General features: G+C 40.1%; 1 protein-coding gene across 1 annotated transcript in view; it reads right to left on the reverse strand.

The window, feature by feature from the left end:
* Window positions 1–25,967, reverse strand: part of LOC137601455 (F-actin-uncapping protein LRRC16A-like) — a 55,120-nt gene that overhangs the window by 3,563 nt on the left and 25,590 nt on the right. Inside the window, exons 7-37 of the mRNA XM_068323645.1 lie at window positions 25,753–25,823; window positions 25,506–25,579; window positions 25,141–25,216; window positions 21,545–21,633; window positions 20,775–20,869; window positions 20,111–20,197; window positions 18,717–18,820; window positions 17,551–17,628; window positions 16,657–16,733; window positions 15,540–15,644; window positions 15,211–15,280; window positions 13,626–13,707; window positions 13,376–13,475; window positions 13,043–13,097; window positions 10,731–10,903; window positions 10,140–10,208; window positions 9,132–9,225; window positions 8,868–8,966; window positions 8,575–8,703; window positions 8,337–8,468; window positions 8,070–8,245; window positions 7,868–7,955; window positions 7,369–7,506; window positions 4,791–4,857; window positions 4,378–4,598; window positions 4,082–4,191; window positions 3,737–3,982; window positions 3,433–3,631; window positions 1,265–1,301; window positions 806–1,063; window positions 517–663 (exon numbers count right to left, since the gene is read on the reverse strand). Coding sequence (XP_068179746.1) covers window positions 517–663; window positions 806–1,063; window positions 1,265–1,301; window positions 3,433–3,631; window positions 3,737–3,982; window positions 4,082–4,191; window positions 4,378–4,598; window positions 4,791–4,857; window positions 7,369–7,506; window positions 7,868–7,955; window positions 8,070–8,245; window positions 8,337–8,468; window positions 8,575–8,703; window positions 8,868–8,966; window positions 9,132–9,225; window positions 10,140–10,208; window positions 10,731–10,903; window positions 13,043–13,097; window positions 13,376–13,475; window positions 13,626–13,707; window positions 15,211–15,280; window positions 15,540–15,644; window positions 16,657–16,733; window positions 17,551–17,628; window positions 18,717–18,820; window positions 20,111–20,197; window positions 20,775–20,869; window positions 21,545–21,633; window positions 25,141–25,216; window positions 25,506–25,579; window positions 25,753–25,823 — 3,546 coding nt within the window. The remainder of the gene's footprint in view (window positions 1–516; window positions 664–805; window positions 1,064–1,264; window positions 1,302–3,432; window positions 3,632–3,736; window positions 3,983–4,081; window positions 4,192–4,377; window positions 4,599–4,790; window positions 4,858–7,368; window positions 7,507–7,867; window positions 7,956–8,069; window positions 8,246–8,336; window positions 8,469–8,574; window positions 8,704–8,867; window positions 8,967–9,131; window positions 9,226–10,139; window positions 10,209–10,730; window positions 10,904–13,042; window positions 13,098–13,375; window positions 13,476–13,625; window positions 13,708–15,210; window positions 15,281–15,539; window positions 15,645–16,656; window positions 16,734–17,550; window positions 17,629–18,716; window positions 18,821–20,110; window positions 20,198–20,774; window positions 20,870–21,544; window positions 21,634–25,140; window positions 25,217–25,505; window positions 25,580–25,752; window positions 25,824–25,967) is intronic.

Below are 25,967 nucleotides of genomic sequence, written 5' to 3' on the forward strand. Positions count from 1 at the left end.
AATTCTCATTTTTCTGAAAGCAAACATGAAATCAGATGTATGCACCTCTGACGGTTATCAGAGGGTGTAACTCCTAGCAGTCTAAAAACAGAGGAGAGGAGGACGAGGAAGAGGAGGGAGAAAAAGAGAGAATCAGGAAAAGAAAGCATGGCGCTATGAGTTATCATCTGGTGCTCATCCAGATCTGTAACAACATGGAACACCGTCTGCTCAGGAAACAGTCAAGTCCAGGTTAATGTCAGCTTGACCTAGTTTTCTCAAGGTCAAGGTCATCATCTCATTTTCATCCCCTTTGCCGCCGGAGTAATGTGCTTTTTGTTTCATCTTTCTATCTGCAACGGTTGCGAAGATATTTGGTGGACTAAAGGACGGACGGACGAACACACAAACACTGACAATTACAATACATTGCCGCTTTGAAGCGGGATGTATAACCTACCACTGAAGACTGATAGATTTGTTCTGTCAATTTTTTATAATACTCATTCAACATTCATTGAGAGCTTTGCCACCCACCCTCCTGAGTGCTTTTGTTAGCAGAGCCTCCTGACTCCTGACCGGTTTGGGCCTCTTTGTCCTTCTCTGGGAACATCCTTTTCAGCGTGGGAGGAAGAGCTGTGACCTTGGGAGACACGGAACCACTGCTGAGCTCTGAGCTCTCATCTGTTGGTCAAGAAAAAAAACATCAGAACCTAAAAGTAATTTACTCTCACCTGTCAAACAAGCTTAGAAAGATAGCTTCACAAACACCTAATGAAGATGTTCAGGGAGATAAAACTGAATCCATTCAGTGTTGAGACGGTACCTATGCTCCTGCTGGCGGTTTTTGGCTTCTGTGGGATGGTGGGTCGGGCAGCCAGGGCAGGCTTTGACCCCTGTGGCACGGGTAGTTTTGGACTGACTGGTCCCCCAGGAGAACTGGAAGTCGATGTTGCCCTGGAACGAGGGACTGGTTCCATCTTGGTCTCAGTACGAAGAGGGGTCTTTTCTGGAGAACTGGGGCTGGATTTATTTATCAATCCAGTGGAAGGCTTGCTTTCTGCAACGGTTGGCTGGGGCTTGGCTGTTGAAGCCAGTCAAGTAGAATAAAGTAAAATACAATGTATTACAACATGTACTGAAAATGATATAAATGTAGACCCAGAATGAGAGAGAACCATGAAAAACAATCAACATAGTAAGACCAGCTGCAGGTCTGCATGACCCACACAGTCCTAAAATTTGAAGTTGTTCCATGTACTTTTCAACATATTAAACAGCTTACCTGCTGCATTGCTCTCAGGCCTGTCAGGGCTGGAAGACTGAAAGGAGACAGAAAAAATATGTATTACTAAAGAATATTGCTGTCTTAAATAACCTGACACCTAATAAGTAGTGGTTTACTTCATCAAGCTGTAAAAATTCTATTGAGATTCTGTTAAGGTCTGTTCATACACCTTTTCCTCCTCTGCCCTCTGGACTCATCGACTCATCATTTCTAGTTTCAGAGTCCTGCTGCTCATCTGCCACCATCATTATCTCCTGCTCTGACTGTATCTAAATTTCCATGTTTAGCCCATCTCCTGTTGTGTGTAGTCCGTGTCCCTGCAGGCCTCCGTCAGTTTGTGTGGTACACATGATCCAGTCCTTTGCATATCTTTGTGAAAGCTGGTTATCTTCGGGTTTTGTGGCGCAGATCAAAATATTTTTATACTATCTTTAACTATAACATTTTCAATATTTTCCACAAATACACAGAAATGACTAAACCAATTCTAATTTTTAGCAGGCTGAGTTACGATTGAGACAAACTGTGTCAAATAACAGTATGGCTTTGGTGAAGGTATGAGGTTCTAATTCTAGATTTAATGACTGGAGGAGGCCTGAATCACACATAACACTGCTGATCAACACTTTAACAGAAGGTGGCGCTATAGGGTTGGAAATGCAACACACAAAAAGTTGCTTTGATGACCTGCCCCCATAATGAATTTGTCCATTTTACCATTTTACGCACTCACGCACGCACGCACGCGCACACACGTGCATACACACACACAAACACCTGGAAGGCAGCCAGAACAAGCAGATGGCAGGAGAGGCTTTCGTGGTTCTGATACAAGGGCAGAAAAACCCCTAAAGCTGCAAACACAGTAAACCTCTTACTCTCTGCACACTCCCAGCCCAGTAACTACACTGGGACCAGTAATGCAACCAGTGAACACACACGCACAGATGCCGACTCAATATCACATTTAACAAATGCACAACATCCAGTTTTTGCTGCTATGCGTGAGTTTAATGTTTTTGCGAATTTTAGAATTGAAAGTAGGAGAAATATTTGTCCCGCTGAGGATTATGACAGGAAATCTGTCCATCTGCCTTTTTCCTTGTCTTCATTCTGTCCATTTACTGTTCACACTTCATCGCCTCCATTTACCTCCCTCCCTCTCTCCTCCTCCTCCTCCTCCTCCTCCTCTTACCTTGTCCATTAGGGAAAAAAAATCAGAATTGTTTGTGTTTTTATGTCAACTTGTTGACAATTGTAATGACTAGCCTGGAGATGTAAATCTGTGTGCTGGTGTGTGTAGATGTTTCTCTTTTATGTGATCTCCCATATGAAATCTACAGTAAAAAATAGCATTGACAAGTAGAGATTGAATTCCTGCAGCACTTTCCACCCAAAATCAAATCAACTAAAAACAACAACCGACTACTGAGCCACAATAAAACCTTACATTTTTTTGTTAGTATCTGTAATTTTGAACTTATTTTGGCTTATTCAAAGTATAAAAAGATCAAATATCTATTTATTACTGCAGCAACAAAATACATAAAGGAAGCTTTATTTGTGTAGAATCTATGTAGAACATACAACTTTGTGTAAATCAAATTTATTTAAAATCTAATAAAAAACACCTTTTCATACTGGAACTACAAGACTACACTTCCAATCACCAATCCTATGAAACTTTAAAAAAAGCAAACAACTACTCAACAAATAATTTATTAACTTAATTCTGGCTGGATTTTTTTTCTCTACACCTCAGTTTTTCATATGCTGTTTGCTTTATTTTGTTGCAGATAAATTATACTGCCCTCATATGCGAATTCAGTTTTCACAGTTGATATTGAATTCACAGAATTTTTATGGAATTTCAATGAGTATGAGCACCTCTAGCACCACATCTGTGTTGATGGAAGACCTGAAAATATTGATCTTGAGTTGAGTAATAATGACCTATCAAGATCACTTCTCTCTCTTTAAAAAGCTCTTGCAAATAATGACCAAACATGCTACCAAAGCAGAACATATTATAATTAAAGTGGGGAGTCAGCAAAATCATTGTACCTTTTGTTTTTAAAAACAACAAGATCTGAACCACATCTCTGTCCCCAACCCATCTTTGTTTATTACATTGATTTATTCTATTTCAGCGATACATTATTCACCTTGTGCGCTCTCCTTTCCTGCTTGGCTTTCATTTCTGCCAGGAGGCCACTGCCCATCATCTGCAACCCTGGATACCGCCTGCCTCCCTGAGGACTGCCCCTGCCATCCGAACCCTCCCAGGGCTCATCAATGGAGTCTGGGGTTCTCAGCTCCTCAGAGCGATCTGAGCTGCTGCTGTAGTCTGTGGGCTGCGAACGGCTGCAGGGAAGAAGTGTTACTGAACTTCACTCACATTGAGAATAACAGTTAGCTGGTAAGCTACTTTTATATTACAAAGACACTTCTGGTGTGGTTCACCTATACCTGGACTTTGTGTCTGGTGCTGGACTCTTTGCTGCTGTCTTTGGAGAGGAGGGCTCCTCTGAGATGCCACAAGTTTGCATTGAGGCTGAAGAGGCAGGTGATGAACCCATGGTGGAAAGAGGTGGCTGATTTTTCTCTGACTTATCAGATTTATCTGATTTAGAGGAACGTTTGATGAGGTTTAGGAATCCTCCTTTGCTCTTCTTCTTCTCTCCTTCCTGATACTCTGAACTCTTCAGGCAGCGTCTGTAAAGAGAAGTGTAATGTGACAGACGTCGCAAATACTACATGAACATCAATGACAATTTGGTAAAAAATAATGCTAAATGAAATATTAATTCTTACTTGGGATCCATCTTAGTGACTTTTGTAGAGAAGAACTCATCCACACCTTCATCCACCCTTCCCATGAGGCCGTTCTGCTCCCCATCTTGAGATGGGGCACTACTGATTTGCTGAGAGGAAATTAAAGAATATTACTTTATGTGTCGAGAGTTTGATCATAAGCAAATCTATTTCCTTTGAAATGAGCATTTGTGTGTTTTTTATTCATGTCACCATCAAAGTGAATCCCAGTAAGCTACTTCTCTGTCCATAAATGTCTTGAGCTAAACTTCCTCTGTCTGCAAAACTTTACTCACAGGTACTTTACTGGAATGTTTTTTTTTGTTCCGACGGGGTCGCAGTTTGGTGAAGTGCTGCAGCTTTTTTTCCTCTTCGGACGGCAGCTCCATCATCATTCCTGATGGATGGTGCTCTAACTTTGGCAAGGCATGCGATGGAGTGGGTGGAGTTCTAGATGAAGTGTCCTCCACATGGATAGGGACGTCCTCAAGAGCTTTATCCAGGTCAAATTCCATTTCTGTGGGCAGAATGTTCATTGAGATGGTTTCAGATTGATATTTATAGAAAGTTCAGGCATCATCAGGTATAACTAGAGTCAATTTAATCAAATTAATTGAAAAACCAAAGTATAAAGTAGAACAATGCATAATGTGATAGCAATTAAATCAATACCCTAAAATGAATTAATTCTGAACAATAAACTGCTTACCAAATGCACGAGACACTGGCCGAAGCATTCTGCTGTGGATGCTCTTCCTCTTGGATTTAGGAGTCATCTGAAAGAGAATCAGATTATTATTGCATGCATTATTATGATCATCATTCAAAACGGTTAAAAAGTTAAAAAAAGCTTAAAATATAAGGATTGTTCTTTAAAAAAATATCCTGAGGCATCGATACACAAGCAAATAAGTCAAATAATTATCTGCAACACACAAACTATGGCCCTCTTATTTGGGATTATTATCAAGAGCTTAATCGTGATAATAGAATTTATAAATTTGACATGCTACTCTGCCCAAAGATCAGCACACTAAAACAAAACACTGTAAATATAATTACTGTATTTGAAAGGTTTTTTGTTATTATTATTTAATTTCTATTATTACTAATTTGGACTTAGATTAAACCATAGTTCTTTTCAAATGTTTGACTAGTGCAGTATGCAGGATAAATAGATAAGCTATTCTAGTGTTCAAACATCTGCATCCTCAAAAGTAACATCAAAATTAAGAGAGCGTTTCTATTTATGAAAGAATATACAGCTAATTCAACCAAGTCTAACCATGTCTTCCTCCGGGGTTAGACAGTAACACAGTAGTGCTATTACACATGTCCATATTAGATTGAACTGTGATTATATTCAGACGGTTAGGAGCAGTCAAATGTGACTGGATGCATTAGGAATGGATGCATTTTGACTATTTGAGTAAGGAGGCTGGTTGAACTTCAAAGACACAGGACAGTCAGCTGTATGGCAGGCAGCAGACATGGAGAGAGGAAAAGGAAAAGAATTGAAAGGAAAGGACAGTCAGAACTACTTACAGTGCAGCACAGAGTCTCCATCGAGCAATGGTGGAAAGGAGGAAAAACAGAGGGAAAGAAATTGAAGAAGAAGAAAGACAACACACAGTACGGCCAAGAGAAGATAAAATGAAAGACACTGTTGGGAATGATTATGCCAGAGAAGAAGAGGTCAGAGAGGAATGTAAAATGAAGAGAAGTAACACCAGAGTCACGGACTGCAAAGAGACAGAAGAACATGGAGGCTCCTTTTCATGACAGCCTGCGCTTATCATCAGTGAAATGTGCTAAAATTTATCTTTTGAAACTCATTCTTTTTAAAAGTTGAAACGATTAACACATTAGCCCTGTAACACCAACTGTATCAAATTTGACATAGTTTTTGAGACTTTTACATCGAAAAATAAAAATATTTCACACCACAATTCCTAATGTGACTAAAATGATACAGATTAAAACCGATATCTATTTTATTTGTCAGACGGTTCAGCAAGCACTTCAGTTTTAAAAAATTCAAACTGAAAATTTCGCTTTTTGGCTTCACTCCCTCTTAAGCACAATGGACCAGTTCAAACCCCACATCACTGTGGACGCCACCCTAATCCATCTGTCAGTCTCCTGCTCCATTCAAACCTCTCTGGAGAACAAAACCCCAACACACATTGACTCCTCCACTCAAACTGTACCTCGAGGGACAATCATAAGCCTTCACCCGATCCACAAAAAAATCTGGATTGACCACCCCAGTGTTCCTTTCCAGGGACATTGGACCAGCTGTTTAGACAACGTTGCAGAGGTGTGTTAGTAAACCAATCCTGGCGTTCTCTGTATCTGTTTCCTCCTGGGAACAGATGTGGGGTTGAGGAGAACCTTGAAGTATACCCCCCACCAATGTCCCCAGCTGTCAGCAGCTCCCCATCCCTATTGTAAACAGCATGGACAGAGAGTTGTTTTCCTCTCGTGAAACACTGAATGGTTTGCCAGAGTCACTTTGGGGCAGGCCAAAAGTCCTCCTCAAGTGCATCACCAAATTCCTCCCACGTCCAAGTTTTTGAAAACTAAAACGGCTGGGCCCACCAGCAGCCTCCTGCTGCTTCCCACAAGCTAAAAAAGGAATCCCTCTTCAGTTTTGACAGCACCCCTCACCTCTGATGTCCACCAAAGGGTTCAGGGATGGTCAACCCTGACGAGCACCACTTGTCTGCTGACACCCTGCTGAGTGTTTGAAGCTCTCCTGCAGTCTGATAGGATCAAGTACCAGCCATTCCCAACACACCCTCACTGTTCATGTAGATGTCAGGTCTGTCCTGCGACCTCCCTCTCCATCTGATCTGACTCACCACCCGCCAGCTCCATGCAAAAAGCCCGGCCACCATGAGACTGCTGGTGGGCCCCTGCCCCAGGCCTTGCTACTGGGATGGGCCCCAATAACCCTCTGGGCCAGGTACATGAGTCAATCTGAAGCAATTAGTTCTAGCAAACATGAAAGTTTAGTCGGCAATAAAAGCCATTTGGGATACTGTTAGCACTTTATAAAAACCTCATTTCATTATCGGGACTGCGCTTGAGATAAACATTAAAGTCTATCTCCGGGGTCTTTCTTCCAGTGGAGGGTAAAATTAAATGCTGGTGTTTGTGTAGTACAGTTGATTAACCCAGGGTTTAATCTGGACTCCATTTAGACAAGTTGCTTCAAGTCTTCATTAACAAAAATCAGAGGTGATTAAACTATCCTACAGAATTCACAGGGTATTCCAACTTACCATGCATGTCTCCAGATCCTCCAGCCTCTCAGCCTCCAGGATTTCAGCAGATGCCCGTTTGGGAATCTTCTCTGGGATGTCCATGTCCACAGACTCCTGCTGCACCAGGGGACGACCTCTCAGCACCAGATGGTCTGCCTGAGAGAATGAGACAGGGCAAAAAAGAGAAATGAGGTGTTGCAGGAACAATAGAGGAGGAGAAGGAAGATGGGGACTGTGGTGAAGTTGGTGAGAGACAATAGATTTGGAAAAATTATGAGTGGAGGAATGGAGGTAGACACAGTAAGGGGACGATAAAAAATTAAATGAAACACAACTACAGAAATGAGACGTGCTTATACTGACAAAAGAGGTGACAAGACTGAAACACAAAAGGATCAAATGAAAGGTGGTGAAACTTAAAACTTAACCACATTATGGCAGGTTTTGATTCATATTAGTGAACCGTCATGGTGAATGAATAAATCAGTGCGCCAGTGGACAGGTCTGTTATTCATACCAGAGTGAGTTGGGTGGTTGAAAGGGCCTCCAGAATCTCGTCTACAATGTGATCAGACAGGAAGGAGGCCAGGCTCAGCTTCACTTCACTAGAACATAGAGAGGCAGCAGATTAAGAGTTTACAGGAGAGGACAAACCTGAACATGATGAAAAAAAATATCTTAGCGACCTTTTAAATCCAAAGTTACAAACATACAAACACCTGATCTTATTGATTATATCCACGCCGGACTGCTCCAGGAGGGTTTTGGTTACAAAACTTTTGGGTACAGCCATCTTGGCTGAGCTGGCTTTCATCAGCTCAGAACGAAGGCTCCCCCTCCTCATCACGTGGGGGCACAGACACTCTGCTTCATCCACCATCGAGTCCAGCAGAGTCTATCAGGAGGAAAGAGTTAGCTCTCTTCGTTAGTTTGAATGCCTACAGCCATCACTCATCTCTCTGTCATCTCTGGAGGTGTAGCCTCACTTGCAGTTGCTGGTCCATAACAGTTGTCACCTCTCCCGCCATAGACTCCAGTTTCTCCTGGATGGGGCCTGCTGATAGGCTGCTCACCTCCTCTCTGGCAGCTGATCCTAAGTGGTAAAGTTTAGGGAGCAGCTGAGGAGACATGGAACATAGGATTATATATAAGAATAAAACAGGTATAGGAAGCCAGTAACAAACCACAGTGGTCTCATGTGTACCACAGAATGTTTGCCCTCACCGTTTTAGAGTTCCTGGCGTCTTTAATGAGGCTCTCTGCTGATCTGACGTCCTCCAAGATGGCGTCAGTCTCCGAGTTCCTCAGAGAGTTGAGGTGGTCTTGCACCTTCACACAAATCCTGTCAATCATCTGGAAACAAGTATAAAAATAATGAGTAAACATGCTTTACCTTTACTGGACACAGCACAATGTTACTGTAATTTCCCATCTACCCTTCTGAAAAGTTATGGATTAGGTCAGATCCATACAGATTGTTGTACAGGATCCAAAACATTTGTGTTTTTGTTGCACACCTGCTGTGTAGTAGAAGTCACAATGCCCTGCTGCAGACGATAAGCCTGCTCCTGTTGGTATTTTCTGGTTTCATGGTTTCTGTACAGATAATTCTCAATCTAAGGGGTAAAAAAACAAAACCTCTGTCATTATGATAAACACATCTAATGAAGATGTTGAGCTTTAACATGTTTAGACGAATTTGAATTTCCGGATCATGAAAATCGTCACAGTTTAACAAGACAGTGGGAGGCTGGAAGAATCAAAGAGAAGCCTTGACATACTTTTAGCAGAGCGTCCTCTGTTTTCTCAGGGCTCGCCTTTAGAGCCTGAGAAGCATCGATGATGGGGATGGGCATAAAACGAATGGTGAAGTTCCTGATGAGCAGACAGTCAGTTCACATTAAAGAGAAAGGACGGAGACAGACACACGTATCAAGCTGTGTAGACGCCATGTTATTCAACATGAAGATGTGTATTTGGGCACCCATCTTCACGACTGAAGGGGGTACATGGTTTACAATTTTATTCATGGTACTAATATAGCCAACATACTGTATCGCTGAAAGCATGTTGTGGTATTTATTTTTATTTTCCAAAGTACCTTTAATGAACTGTGGCAGCGTAATTGATACGATTCAACCACATTAATCCTTATGTATCCCTATGACGCACACACACACGCACGCACGCACGCGCGCGCACGCACGCACGCACTCACGCACGCACACACACACACACACACACACACACACACACACACACACACACACACACACACACACACACACACACACAGCTGAAGAGAATAGTGAATTGTTTTTTCAATAATTCAATACAGAGACTCAGAGGGGAAATGTGCTGCTGGGAGATAGATAAACAAAAAAGATGAGAGAATGCACAGACGTGTCCCAGGTCCCAGAAGCAAATTTAGTGAAATGCATATTGAATGTTATTTCATGTTCACACACAGAATATTGAACATTCAGGACCACAGGGAGAAGAGACTGCTCAAAAAGTCAATTTATTCTCTTATAATCTGTTCTGTTCTCTGTCCTTCCCCAGAATCTTTTCTTCCACCATTCTTTCCTTGTTGAAGTACTCCCTGCGTTTTCACTCCTTCCTCTGTCTAGTTCCTTTGCTCTTTCTATCTCTTCCTGCCTAACAACACTTTCCTCAGCACATGGCCAAATAATATCAGGGCTGAAACAGCTATCCGCTCATCGAACCCTTTCAGAACTGTTTGTCAGGACACCATTGGATGTACATTATGTAGGTACTGAGATACTTACTTCTCCAGAGCTGCTGCTACATCTTGGAGACCCTGAGGACTGGTATTATTCTTATCCCAGATCACAGTCCTGCAAGAAATAACACGTAATTCAAATGTTTTACAAGGTGCAGCCACCTGGACTTATTTATTCTGGTCAGGGCTCCTCTTCAGAGTGATCTCTTGAAAAAAAAAAAAAGATATTTGCATGGGTTTCAGTGTCTGTAGGGTGGAAAATGGAACCAGGTCAGTATATTGTGACCACACAATATAAACCAATTTTTTATGTATATGTATACATTAACTCTGTTATTGTGTTTGTATATTTGAATGATATATTATTGGTTATCAATCTAACAATTTATATTCTGTATTCATAGAAAATCTGTTGGGTCGTGTACAAATAAAGGGGAAAAGAAAATATGGATCGATTCAGATTCAAAAATACAAAAGAGTTCTTAATTAAAGTGCCAACAATAAACAATTTTAAAAACTTTTATGTTTGTAATTAAACTTTATCTACTGTATTTGTTTCCATTCATTCCATGCTTGGAACTGCATCTAACACCTGCCAATGCATCTAGCACTTGTCATGTACCTTGATTATTCCCACCTGAGTTTGGAGTTGATCTGCAGCGCCTTGGCCAGCATTTTGGCTCCCATGTCCCCCATGGCATTCCCACTGATGTCTAACTTGGTGAGTGAGGAGTTGCTGCCAAGGGCGTTCAGCACGATGGTCAGATCGCTTTTTAGTTTGGAGTCCGCTAGAGAAAGAGAAGTGAGGGGCTGTGGGGAAGGGAAGAGTAGAAGATTTTATATTATAACATCACAGAAAGGACAAAATAAGTATTTATAATGCTGACTGTTCAATCTGGAGTTTTTTGTGGACATAACAAAACATAACATCTTCCAAGTCCCCTTCCCTTTAAAAACATAAATCCTGACTTTAACTGATTTTAACATGTTTTTTTAACAGATGAATTCACAAAGTTTTAAAGTACTAAAAACAGCTTTCGAGATTTAAAGATCATCATCCATATGAGTCAATATTGTCGTATTTACAACTAAAATATTCAAAAACCACAGAAGGTGGTTTCCACATCTCTCTATCATGCTGGAATAAATAAAATGTGTAGTACTGACAAACTGAAGAATTTCTCCTGTCTGACATGGATTCCTCAACCTCTTATGATTACTTTTGATTGCATGCTTTCTTATAATTTAATTTTATATATAAATAAAAATCATTACAACTTAAATTATTTTTTAAAATAAATCAAATATAGACATCGTGATAAATTCTGCCATGGTCTGTTGGAAATTCTCTCTTCCTCTGTCACTGTGGGAGCGGCCACACCTGGCAGCACTGCTGGTGTGTGACACACTAGATCTGCATTTACAACAACGTCTGTATAGTATTTTCCCCAGTGCCAACCTCCCATTCATTGCTAAAGACTACAGTCTACTTTATAGGCAGTAAATAAGTTAGGTCTACATGTGTAGATTTCCTAGGGTATTATTTTATTCTACCTGGAGTTTTTTTTTGTTGTTGTTGTTGTTCTATGGTGGATCCATGCCTTCCTTATCTTGGATATCTTGTTCTTTTACTACTTACATTACTATGGGCAACCTTTTCATAGATTAGTTACCGTATCAATAAACTGTTTAAACATTTATCTGTCTCAGCTTCAGCCTCTGAAAGCTTAAGAGGAATAACAACAAATATTTTTTTGCCTTGTTGGAAGGTGCAGACACAGAGCAAATAAACCTGTTCATGAACAGGTATTCACTGTAAATAGATCTCCAGTAATGTACTGTAGAAACAAGAGCCCCATTGTTGGACATCCTTTTCCAACAGCTATATGAGAACAAAACAGTTTTCTGACCAGCATGCTGAAAAAATGTATTACATCTGGATTCTTAGCATAAGAGAGAAAACACTGGAAGCAGCTAGTCTGGGTCTTTCTAGTAGTAATTAGAATCACCTTCCAGCCACCCTGATGCTCTCTAATTAATCCCTCTATATCTTTATGAATCCACATAAAGTCAAATTGCAAAATTAATTGTGGTTTAAGGCTAAGAAGAAATTCCTAGAGTTTGGTCTTCACCTTTTCCCAGGAACCAAGACTCCTGGAAGTCACAGCCCAAATTAAAAAGTATTTCAACAGAGATTCTGTTGGTCGGCTTGTTCCCCTGGTTCAGCTTCTACCTCTAGCTTTATTTCTACTGCACAAAAATGAAAGTGATATCCTGTTCTCATATTTCAAAATGATGAACCATATCATTAGTGAAGCAGAAGTACACAATTTCACCAAGGAAGCACAGAATGCAGTTTGCTTAGCTGTCACACATTCTGAAAGAGGCAACAGAAGTGAAACTGCTGCCAATAAAATCAATGCTTGCATCGGTCATCATCCTTTACTCGTCCAAGTTCACACATCCACTGGTGGATGTAAGCAAACGAGTGTATGTTCTCATTTGTATGACCTCTGAAATTCAGCTGAATCAGATAATCATCTGACACATCCACATTCTTCTAATCACACACACAGATGCACACAGACACACACTGCAAGCATCTGGAGTTCAGGACAGCAGAGATCAGCTCAATAGGATAGTCATTAGAGTGCTAATGGGAGTGGGGTGGATCAATAGGTAGAAGTTAGAAAACGTCCTTTTATTTCTTTGCAGGTTTTCAGAGCATTCTAAGAACCTAAAAACAAGATCTTGTATCCTGTACAGTATACAGTATTCTATTCAACAGCAACTAAACTATCAAATCATGGTCATTCCACATATTTCTGAAAAGATATGCTGATCATCAGCAGACAGTAACATGTTAAGAAAGGTCACAGCAGCTGGTCAGGATGCAGCGATTGGCTGGGCCTGACAAAATCCAGGCAGAACAGGACATTCTAAACTCACCGACTCTTCTTCTTGAATCATGTGGACCAGGCTGTCCAGCACTGGGGCAAGATTTCTGAGTCAAGAGAAGAACACCAAGAAGAAAAGTTACAGTCAACACTAAGTATAGTCTTCTCCACCCACTCATTGCGTATTTGTACACAGTATGTTGTGGACAGCAACATATGGTGACGAGTGTTGTGGCTCAGTAAAGTGAACGTGACAGGGGTCTTTGGTCATCCACATCAGACTAAGCCACAACCAAACCCAACCCCGGCCCCACCACAAGGGATTCCCTCACAGCCCCAGGCTGAACACGTCAGCTGTGCACATTCTCCACTCCTGCATTCTTACTTGGACTTGATGTTGTTGAAGTTCTTGCCCAGAGACAGATGTCTGATGGACCGGTTCTTGGCCAACCACACCAGCAAAGTGGACAGGTCTGAGTCCAAGCCTGAAGGCAGAGGAACAGGTTATAAATTATAATAAATCATACTCATCTAAACTGGTTTTGGTAGTTACTTGTTGATGACAAACGCAGAAGTTCAGAGTTGAAAAGTTCAGTAAACATTTGGAACAATAAATATGGAAGCTGCCACCTCACCGTTGTCAGAGATGTCTAAGCTGGAGATATTTGGGATGTCAGCAACACAACTTTCAAGAATCTGTGATCCTCCTGATCGCATCTAAAAAGACAAGAGGCCAAATGTTAATACTGCTACTCACTACCGCTGGGACACATTGTTGCCCTGCATTACCACTGGAAAAACTTCTGGACAATCCTAAGCTATCAATATAAAAGATGAACATGATTTAAAATAATATAATATAGTAATAACTGTGTGTTACCTTTATGATAATATACTGTATATTAATAAACATTCCACAAAGGTTCACAGATGTTTGAAAAATTCAACAATATGAGAGTCAAGAACTGTTTATGTGGTGCAACTTGTGTGAAAATGCAAGTGAAAATATAAAATAAAATTATTTAAAAAGAAAACATCCTCATTTCATTCACTGCACAAGACAAAATAGGAAGTACAGTAATGTACACATGCTGGATGATCTCATCAAAAAGAATTTAAAAATTTGCAAAAGCTGAATGAAACAAAAAAACATGCTAAGATGGATCCTAAAAACATTTGTAAAGTAATCTTCCTAAACAGACACTCAAATACAGTCGGTGTTTAATATTAAGGCAGAGCCCACTGGTACTTACACAATGGCCAAGCTTATCGAGGCGTTAGGTGGAGAAGACAGCATGTTAAACCCACACCAACAATTAGTGGCAACAAAACACACAGATGTTTAAATACTATTCTACTATTCAAGACACGCAATCACCAGTAGCATAGACATTTGAATGAGTCACACATACAGTCATCATTTTGCTTAAAATCAGCCCACTCAGAGATTAGCTCCAGGCTTCCTCCACCAAACGATTCATTAAGACTTCAAGAGGGATGGAACACATAATTTTGAGATTGGAGAGATTTCTAAAGGAACATGCAGTTGGTTTCCTGTGTAATTTGTATTCATGTGATATCTTAAGCAACCCCATTCAATCTGAAGCAAGCTGTCTTTTTCTGTTTGAGCAGAGGAGGTAGGTGTGTGTGTGTGTGTGTGTGTGTGTGTGTGTGTGTGTGTGTGTGCGTGCGTGCGTGCGTGTGAGACAGACAGTTGTGAAACAATTTGAGATGGAAAACTACCCCCACCCCTCTGTACATCTATCCCCTCCTGCTGTCTGCCAAGTATTCCATTATGCAGCCTCCTGGCGTGTCAGCGGCCTGTCAGGCAGGTTTGGAGAGGATCCTAAAGTGATGATCATGTTGGAGCAGTAAAGAGTCTAAACTATGTGAAGCTATATGGACCTATCTTATACAAATGCTGCCAATACTTGAAAGAAAAAGAACAAATTCATGAAATCGAGAGTAGAAGTCTCTTTAAAATCCACTGTTTTTGGTCTTTGATTAATGAATTAATTCACTGTGTTTTGTAGGAGTTTGTTTAAATTTTGCCTCTTTTTGGGATTAATCTGGATCATCATCATCATCTGCACCATGTGGATTATATTTGATGAAAATTATGGTCAAAACAAACAAACAAACAAAAAAAACCCAGATATCAAGAGTCATCATTGCTTGCACACATGACAATGCGTATGTCTGAGTACATGGAGGACTTACCTCGCAGCAGCTGAGGTCTACAGACACATCCTTCAGATTGATGTTACTGGCCAGGCCAAGCAGGAGAGCTCTGCAATAACAAAATGATGTACTTTTACTGAACGGCAATGTTTTATAAGAAATAAAAATATGTCTGATGTGTGAAACGGTCACAAATTTAAAAGGTTTCACTTAGCATTAAACAGCACCCCCCCCGGGAACATTGGGCGACATTTAGCTTCAAATGATAACACCAGTGATAAAAGATTTAAACAAAATGTGAAGTCTAACAGAATATGGGACAGAGGGAGCTGCTCCTCATATTAAATGTAAATGAATCCTCCTCTCACTTGAGGGCCTCTGGCGGTAGCTTGGTTCCTGACAAGTTGATGGAGCTGAGAGACATGGCACTGCTGAAGAAGTGCTTGAATGAAGGAGGAACGTCTTTGCCTTTCCTACAAAAGAGCACGAAACAATGTCAGACTGTCACTACAGTTTCTTCAAAAATATAGGAATGTAGTTTTTTTTAACTAGCCTGATATTCAGGACAACATTAAACTTTTAATATTCTTGCCGTGTCCCTAAAAATTCTAAACCATCTAGTTTTTATAGCCATTTAAGAAGGGACTTTCAGAGACAGGAGGAACAGGTACGTAACCTTTAACCATTACTCATCCTGTTTCTGTACACTCCCCCTCTTCTCCCTTGATGAAGTCCTAAACTCCCTAGAGACACACTGGAATGAAAAATAATGTGGAAAAAAAAACTCCACCCACTACCCATCTGTTAAACAGACAACCATGTGCACACAATTTTCTATTGTCTGTAATAACATAATGTCACCAGCAGGGGTCACACACCAACATACAGAGAGGGGTTTTGGAGTATGGGGAGTACTGTAGAAGTCAATTCAGGACAAAGACAAATGCTGAGGTAGAAATTTCATTAAGATGGAGAGGAGAATCACAGTTAAGTCTCAGTGGGCTGTTTTCCAGAGAGAAAATAATGGATGACAATGTCCAGGACACGTCAGACCTATTTAATTTTAAAACTTTACACTGATTTGGGGATGTAACTTAATATCAATACTGCATATAAAAGCTGGTTTTACACAGGGTGAGTTGAAAAGTTAATTTAATTTTTGAGAATTTTTCTTTTCTGATGAACACTATTGCTTTTGTAACCATTAAAAAAAGAAAATAAATTTAAAATAATGAATTCTGCAATTTAAAAAATAATGATTATTTATTTGTCTCTTTACCTTTGATTGAAGTGAATGGTACTGTCATTTCTGAAATCTGTTATCCTCTGCCTTTCATTTGCACAGAATTGCCTTCATCTGATTCTTACTATAGGTGTATCTTATACTCTTGTCTTTGCAAATACTGCAATTCTTTTTGTTGTTCATCCTCTATCAAATTAGTATAAATTAGTATTATGTAATTTTTTCTTTTTTTTCTTTCTCACCTGTGAGGGAAGACACTCTTTGACATGTTCAGAACAGACAGGTTTTGGATTGAACCTCGCAGCAGTGCTGAACAGACCTGGAAAATACAGACAACACAACTCCTCTAAATCTGATCTGTGTAACTTTTTTTAAGTACAGTATTACTCAAATAGTTAATATAAAATGGTGATTTATAAATAAGCATTAATATTCAGGAGGTTTTAAGCATCCATCACTGTTACTTTTGAACCTTCCAATCATAATTCTTCAAAAGCTTGTGTCTATGTTGGGGATGGAGACGTGCGTAGTGCATTCATATGTAGCTGTGTCCGACACACAATATCAATCAAGACCTAATCAATGCATTCAGTGACAGACTGACAGCTGGCTACATCTCAGTCTAATCAATAAGATGTGTTTGGCTCTCAGACCTACATCAATACATCCCATACAGTATTATGACCACCTGGCAACCAGCAGCACAGGTTGAAAGGTTTTATACAACTGTATTACATTCCTTGTGACATAGGTAGTACTGATATTAAACCACCTTCTGTCTGTATTACCTTTGCCCACACTCTTATACACTGTTTTAAGCAGTCTAGGAGTCACGGAAGTGTGCTGCATTTCAAGACTCACGGAATACAGCACACTTCCGGATGTCGTCAGTCAATAGAATGCGGGTACAGTATCACGTGAATACCTACTTAAAATCCACGACGAGTTGAAGCCGCATGTGTTGATGCGTGAATGCGCGAGGGATTACTGTAAGGTCACGCACTTATAATGTACCATAATGAGAAATTTAATGCTTTTTTGTTAGTCATCCCTTAATTTTATATTATCCATTATCATTGAGCTCTGTGCCCAGTTATCCAAGCATGTTTTATCTCTCACCAAGAACCTGGACTCACCTGGTCCAATGAGCAGTCAGTGTTGGAGAGGTCAAGGCTTTCCATGCTGTTGGGTTGACCCAGGAAGTGGTAGAAATGCTACATGTAAAACAACACGTCACATTGTTACATGGGAAAACCTTTAAATGTTGATGTCTTTTAATGTAAGACAATGTGAGTGAGCTCCTGTGAACCTCTACAGTACATACTTTTGTGTAGATTGTAAGTAATCCAGATCATAGTTATCCAAAGCTGTTTAAATCAATCCACTGGACTTTAAGATAGTTTCTTTTGGAGGAGCGGCGAAATGTTTTCAAGAAACTTTCTTAAAGTCCAGTGGATAGATTTAAACAGCTTTGGTCTACGTATTTCATACATAATTGTATCTTTCTCATAGATTGCTGGTTGCTGATCTTAAATTACTGTATTGGGATTCTGCTAATACACACCATTTTTTGCCTCAAACTATAGAAGACTGCTGTTTTACAGTTGTTCAGCTAAGCTAACCAATGGCTAATCCTTGCCTCACATTTATATGTTACGTACAAGCATGTTATGAATCTTCTTTTGTCATTTTTGGGAAGTAAAGGAATAAGCAGATTAACCAACTTGATTTTAAAGTTCTTATATTTTCATTCATCTCATTTAGATGATAGCGGCAGTAGGAATAGTTTAGTGGCAGCTGTGGCTCACTAGGAGAACAGACCTAAGAACAGTTGTTCACTTACTGGGAGGATGGTGGTTTCTACTTACATGGTAGCCTCTGTGTTTGGCTTGTGTTGTACCATGCTTTGAATGGTTGGTCAGACACATTTACATTTACAGTTCATCTTATTAAACACACAACAATATATTAAGTTACTGCATTAAGTTATGCAGTAACTTAATATATTGACAATTTGTTCACAGCAAGCAACACATTTTAAAAATGCACTAGTTGCTGTTAATTCCTGTAAATTTGTGGATCAAGGTTTTACAGTGTAGGTTCTGATGTGCCTGTGCTCTGAACAGATGTTAAAGGTCCTGAGTCGATGCTCTCCAGCAGGGAGACAAGATAACAGATTTACAGCATGGAAAGTCCCCCACATTAGAGCAGATCTGGACTGTTTGAGTCAATTAAGTGTTATTGATACAAGCTCTGAAATGGATCCGTCTGACTCTCTCTCGCTATTTCTCTCTGTCTATACCTGCATGTCGTCTCCTCGGAGGACGTTCCCTGAGAGGTCCAGATGGACCAGGCTGCTGGGTATAAATGGGTTGGCACTCAGTGACTGGCAAAGGCTGTTCACCCCTATAACACAACACACGCACGCGTGCGTACACACACACACACACACACACACACACACACACACACACACACACACACACAGCAGTGTCAGCATTATCACAGACCTCAAATCTCCACTTTGTATAACGCTTGACGGAAATAACAGAGGAAATGAGCAGTGGGTGGAGACAAGAAAATAGGATCAGAATGTTGAGGAAATGTATAGAAAATGAAAATACTGCGCTTCTCATGGTAGTGTAGACGTAACACTACACCTTTATCAGTGTCACATAATTCTGAGGAGTCACTTTTTTATTTTTCATAAGAATCAACATTAGAGGAACAAGTAAATAATCTCAGCCAGCCAGTAAATACGTGTAGATGTGTGCATTAAATAAAATCACGCATCAAACTGTGATATTGTACATACAAGGGCAGACTGTGTCATGTCTGTCACATGGCTGGTAAAATGGCACTTATAAGGTTCCAACTCTCTACCATTAAAACCAAAAATGAGGTCATGTGTCTGATTCAACAGAACTAAACAGAAACAAACAAAAATGAAACAAGGAAACACAAACATGCAGTTCATCAATACAATAATCCTATTACTGTAGATTGCAATAGATGCAACAGTAACATATTAGAGTTACAATAAACGTGAACTGAAATTTAAATAATCTAATTATTGATTTGCTGAAGCGCAAAATAGGAAAAAAGGCTGTCGCTCTGAGTTTTGGGGGCTTTGGGGGGTTGAATTACAGATTAGGCCTTTAGCTAGATGACCAGGGCTCAGCTTAAGCAATGTGGCCCTTCACTAACCCTCCACTGTGAAATATGATAGCTCTTTATTGATTGCCTGAGAGAAAAGAATGTCCCTGAAGGCAGCGTGGGGACACTGGAACACTTACTTTGGGTGAGAACCAAGAAATAATTTCACCTGCAAATGCTTGTTGACAGCCCCCACATTCAATCTGTAAATTATGACAACTCTCCTGAAGTTTTTTTTCTTTTTTTTTTACAGTAAAACAGTCAGCTTTTTCGTTTTGTTAGTCTTGTCAAAGAAAACTGGCCCATTTAGTTGCGTTTATGCATATGAAAACACACTGTTTGCAGATTGTCTTTGTAGACATGTTTTTCTCAGCCTCCCTCCTTCCCCTCACAGTGTTCATAAATAAAGAGTCATTAGCATCCCAGTAGTAGGTATGATCACATTAGTGGAGGATGTGAACTACGTCTGACAGAAGGGGAAACCTTGTCCCTCAGCTGCTTCAGGAACCGTTCACAAAAGACGCGGAGGACAGCACATACCTTTGGGTGATAGTGAGGTTTTGGAGAAGTTTAAATGTTTGAGCCCCAAAGAAAGTTTGGCAAACTGAGTACCCAGGGATGAGATACCTGCAGCAAGAGAGGAAACAAAATGGAGAAGAACTTTTCTCTCCATTGTCAAAATTACATGGTAGTTTGTTAAAAGAACAGCATTCATTTTATTACTAGTGATATGGAAGAGTTTATCCTTGATGTTTGCTTGTTTTTCAATGATTGTCTGAATATCTGGTTGTATCTCTAATTTGTGCCTCCTGGAAAGACCCTAAGGTGGAGTCAATGACATATTAAACCAGTTACACTGTTAACAAGTGAACCTATTTTAAACCATTAATAACATTATCATATGCTACGTCTGTGACAGGTAGTATAATGTATGATGAAATAAGGTTACATGTTCATGAGAAATCCGACCATTAAATACCTATTAAATAACAATGTTGACCCCTTGTGTCGTCTTTTCTCTCCTTGTCAGAAATCTTTTTAAAATTGCATTGAGAGAGGTTCTGTCCGCTGTTTCATAGCTGGGAGACCGAATTTGACCCAAAGACAAGGGTTAAAGTATTCAATATTTAAGTCTACAGTAAGTACAGTATACATAACAAAGCAGAGATGAGTACATCAGCCTGGATCACAGTTTATGTCGTACCTCGGTCCTCCAGTGGGTTGTTGGCAAGATTGATTGCGGTGAGACCTGAGCTGGGGTTAAGGGCCAAGGCGGCAGCTAGCTTCTGGGCAAAGTCACTGCAGAGTGTGTAAGAGTGGACATAATAAGTGTATATCACCTAAAACATCCAATCCATCAAGATACTTTGATTAAATCAAATACAGTTCAATAAAATAACTAAATGAAGCATACACTTGACTTGGCTACTTCAGTGACTGAAGACATACTGGTTTCCCTGCCACTGCTTACTGGAACTTGACTTGGACTGGGGTTCTTAATGTCACTAGGGACACCTGTGCATAACTTAGTAGTACAAACAACTGTCCTTTAAACACTTCATCATATGGAAAACTGCACCTAGAAATGTCATAAAGTGAACAGTACACAAACGAAGAGACACAACTGACATCCAGACTCCTGGATGACAAATATGTTGAACTATAAAATGAGATCACATTAAATCAAAAACAAGTATAGTTTCATATTTTATATCAAAATGTTGTCATTGCAATTCAACAGGATGAATTATGTGTCAAGTTTTGGAAAATATAGGAATTCCATAATGAAAGGTAATGTCTTTTATAGACTCTACTCCACTTGGAAATAACATTCTAATACATTTCAGCTGAAGTATGTATTCTCAGGAATCAACCTCAACCTTGGTTATCATTAATTCTGTCACACTTGACGATGCCCTGCCAGAGCAGAGTAGATGCTGTGTAATCTAACGGTGATTATTTATGTATTCTCACGTTTTGAGTCCTGTGTTATCCAGAACCAACTCCTCCAGTCGACTGGAGCGAGACACCACCCGCAGAATCTGTTCACACACATCTGCAGACTGGAGCCACAAAAAGAAGTATACAACAAATATATCGGCAAAAATGTCCAGAACACATAAATGTGCTGGTAAACTTTTTCAGGGATAAAGAAAAAGCTCTGTAAAAATACTACATTTTACAGTACAGTAAGTAAATAGAATACAGTAACAGTTGTATGAAGGGTAAAAGAAAGATGAATCTGCCATGAGTCACAGCAGTAGAAATAGATCCCAGCTCACTTCTCTGCTCATTAAAAGCATAAAAATTCACCAATTGACTCTCTAATTAAATAACTGAACCAGCTCTGAGGCATAATTGCACTTTTATATGGAACAGAAATGTTTGAATTGAAACACTCAAGGTCACAGGAATACCAGAGAGGAAAAACCAGAGGAGAAAAGCTGGAGAGCTGTTTGTTTATACTAATTAAAGCTGTAATGAAGAACCCCCCCCCCCCCCCCTTCCAAAAAAATAAACAAATAAAAAGCAGAAGGGCAAATCCTGTCTATTTATGTGTGACAAGATAACTGGAGAGACCTCAGACTCCAAGTGGGAGAAAAGTAGTCTCAGTCTCAGCAGCATAGGAGACACTGCTGGGGGAGCTGGAGGGTTCAAATTTAGAGGAAATTAAATATTCACCAGTAGGCGTCCCTACCTAGATGTTCACTGACCCATTTCACTGGTTCCTGCCTCAAATTCCAACGTGTACACAAACACATGTCCTTGCTTTTCGATGGTAATTAACTATTCTGAGTCACAGAACAAACATGCTTCATAATAAAGTTGTATTAATGGGCTGGTCTTTTGTTGTAATCCACTCTTAGTGACATTCTACTTTCTCTAGCCTGTAGCCTCAGTGTGGCCAAAACACTGACAACATTGTCCAACACTGTTATCTACGAGGAGGAGGAGGAGGAAAATGGTGAGAAAGAGACAACAAGAGGGAGAGGTGGAAGAATGGGACTGTTCACATATGAACCATGTGAAACTGGGAGTAATATAGAGACGGGATGAGAATGACGGAGGCCAACGAGGGATGACATATAAAGCAGAAAGGGGAGGTACAGTATGAGGCTGCTGGGGGATGAGTAAGAGGGGGGAGAGGAGTCAGTCCCAGCAGAGAGAGGGAGAGGGAACAATAAAGGCTGTATTTTCTCTCTGAGAGTCACACTAAAATCATTGGGGACCACTCACAGACAGTCAGTGTGTGTGCTGCACCATTTACCATCCAATAAAAAGAGCCTTGTCATGTTGTGTTGAGCTTGACCCTACGTCTTCTGCAACCTCACACACTGTCACACACTTTTCCACACAGACACAGACACACACACACACACACAGTGCGATCATGTGGTATTCAGAGGCCTGTTTTTCTGCTCACTGCCGTCTCCTCCTCCTCCTCCTCCTCCTCCACCCTCACTTTTGGCTCAACATCTTACTTGGACCCCAAAACACACAACCTGACTGGACTGAGACTGAGAGCATAATCCCTTCTCAAGACAAAGAGAGAGAGTTTGGAGTGTGTTATATCATCCACTCCAGAGCAGCGCTGTCTCTTATCTGCTCTATTTAGACTGTTTTTTTCTCCCAGCTATAATGAATATATCAGTCCGGTGGGCACCCTTGGCCCTGAGTTGAACTTGTACATGCCACTTCACTGGATTTGACAGGAACATCAACTGACTCACTTCTATAAAGCAAACAACAGCTTTCTCCATACAGTATTTCTGTTCTGGCTTCTCATTAAACGTTATCTGTCCTTCCTGACTCGTCTCTCTTACAGTTTGATCACTGACATGTGAAACATTCTGTGAACTAAGCACAAGGAATCTCTCTGCTCCTCATGCTTTCAATCACTTTCTATTTTTGCAGTTCACTCCAATTAAAGTCAAATAAAATTCAACTTAATTAAATTCAAAACGGTTAGTAGCTCAAAAATGCAAAAAAATAAAATAAAATTTGAGATGTAAAGGTCCGCTGTTTAAGATTAAGGGGAAGTAAGGGTCAGTAATTGATTTAATATTAAAAACATTTTGATTTATATTCCGTACAGAGTTTAGATACTCCCCCACTATGTCCTACCACCATAATCAGAAGAGAAAAACCTACCCCTGGCTTGAAAGAAGGCCTTTTACTTTTTATTTGTGCAGGGTGGGTAATGTTGTTCACTGGGTAACAGTTAAAATCTACCAAACAGTTTTTTTCTGCATGTTGGTGGAAGGCCAGGGCCAACTGCAAAGAATCTGATCTGGACTGGATCCAGATGTAAAAGGAAGATTTCTTTAACATTGGGTTAAAATTTTAATTATGAATTTTTTGTTTGTGGCCATTCTTGTCAATTATACATAAATCTGGCTTAAAAGACGAGGCGTCTGCCATCGATGAAGTCATCCAATTCAAAGCAGATCCAACTGAAAGGGGTGATCCATGATTTTCCTCCAGAATACTAACGATTTCACATTTTAATGGCACATTTCTTGTTTGATTGTGGATTACATTTAATTAAAAGTGACTGTCGGGTCTTGCGATTTTAGCAGCCATTGCAGTGGAGGATGATGTAAGAGGTGTTTAGTTGATGGTAACCACACCATTGGACGCACATAAATCCTACAAACTGGACTTACAAACGGTTTCCTGCTTCATTCAACAATAAGCACACACACAAACACACACACACACACACACACACACACACACACACACACACACACACACACACACACACACACACACACACACACACTACATGTAATTTGTAATTACATTCCAAATAACATGAGTTAGTGCTGAATCTGTACCAAAACAAAAACAGAAGTGTCTGATATAAATCAAACTCATGTAGAATAAAAAATGCACATGATGGACAAAAGACGCACAGATGCCAGTATTTGGGCTCAATTTTAAGAGTGAAAACAAAGGATTTGTCCCTGATTGAGGCATAAGGTAAGTGTTTGGAGTGAGGAATGATAATTGGTGAGATGGGAGACTGGAGTTGTGGAGTTAGTAATAGATTGCTGCAGGGGGCAAGAGCAGAGACACTGAGCCCCATTGTCTCCATAGGATTAGGAGTCTTATCACACAAAAACATTGGACTGATCCTCGGTCAACAGACAGGAGGGGAGGGTGGAGGCAGCACAGGCAGAAAGACAAAGTAAATGAAGATTCATTCAGACATAGAGGTGAAGCCACAGACATGTACATTAAGACATGCATAAAGAGATGATATACATTCTCTACTGATACATGACTCAGCAACCTCTCGTGCATTGTCAAAGATCTAATGTGATGTATTGGGATTTATAAGCAGAAATTAAATATAATATTCTAATGTACAATATAAGATCAAACAAAGACGCACTGTGGTAATGAAGTGTGCTCATTAGGTTAATACAGTATATTTTACAAACTAGACCTTCAATGGACAGCTGTCAGATGATTATTATATACAGTATATGTTTGTGATTTGTCTGACCTGAAAAGTCAAGATAAACAAACAAACAAGAAGACTTAGGCAAACAGCTACTAACCAGTTTGTAGTCCTTGATGGAGAGCTTGGTAAACCACTGGTTGAACTCCAGAACTCCTATTATAGCCACCAGATCCCTGAGGATCAGACAGGAAGGACACACAGGGTTACGGCAACAATTACATATTTTATTTCATAAACATGTTCTTACTTACAAATCACAAAGGTATAAACAGAGCACGTCACACCAGCAGAACCACCGTATCTACTGCAGGGCCTGACTGACCTCAAGTGAAAAATTATTTTGTTTTGCCTCCCATTTCGGACACGTTAATCCACATGGCTTCATTTATGTGCCACTTATTCCTTAAGTGTTCACATTAAGTCAGTGTTCTCAGGTTATCTTTCTTCTGTGATTTCACCCACCTGTTCTCCAGATGGCTGAAGTCCTGCAGGTTGAGTTCTCTGGTGTCTTGTGTCAAATAGATGGTGTCTACATCCTGGACAGGAAACAAAAGAGGCATGCATGTCCATTATGAGCAAATGAACATGGGCATTATATACATACACAGTGGATTACTCTTGTGGCTTCATATTCAGTTTAATGCCATCCCACTAACAGGAGTGCTGTACATTTCAAACAGGATGTATTAAACAAGTGAGTGATACTGACCCACTGCACCTCTTCTTTGTAAGGCAGCCCCAACCAGTCACAAACACATCTGTACATCTGAGAGAACCCACCTGGTAGAAGAAAAAACGCAACAGAACGTATTTTCCCAAAGCAGTCAGATACTGTTTCTACAAGAATGCACAAAGTGTATGAAACTACCATCAATTCACCATTAATAAGTACTGTACCCTTCATGTACATTCACTGCATAACAC

Source organism: Antennarius striatus, chromosome 9, assembly GCF_040054535.1.
Source record: "Antennarius striatus isolate MH-2024 chromosome 9, ASM4005453v1, whole genome shotgun sequence".
Lineage (NCBI taxonomy): Eukaryota > Metazoa > Chordata > Actinopteri > Lophiiformes > Antennariidae > Antennarius > Antennarius striatus.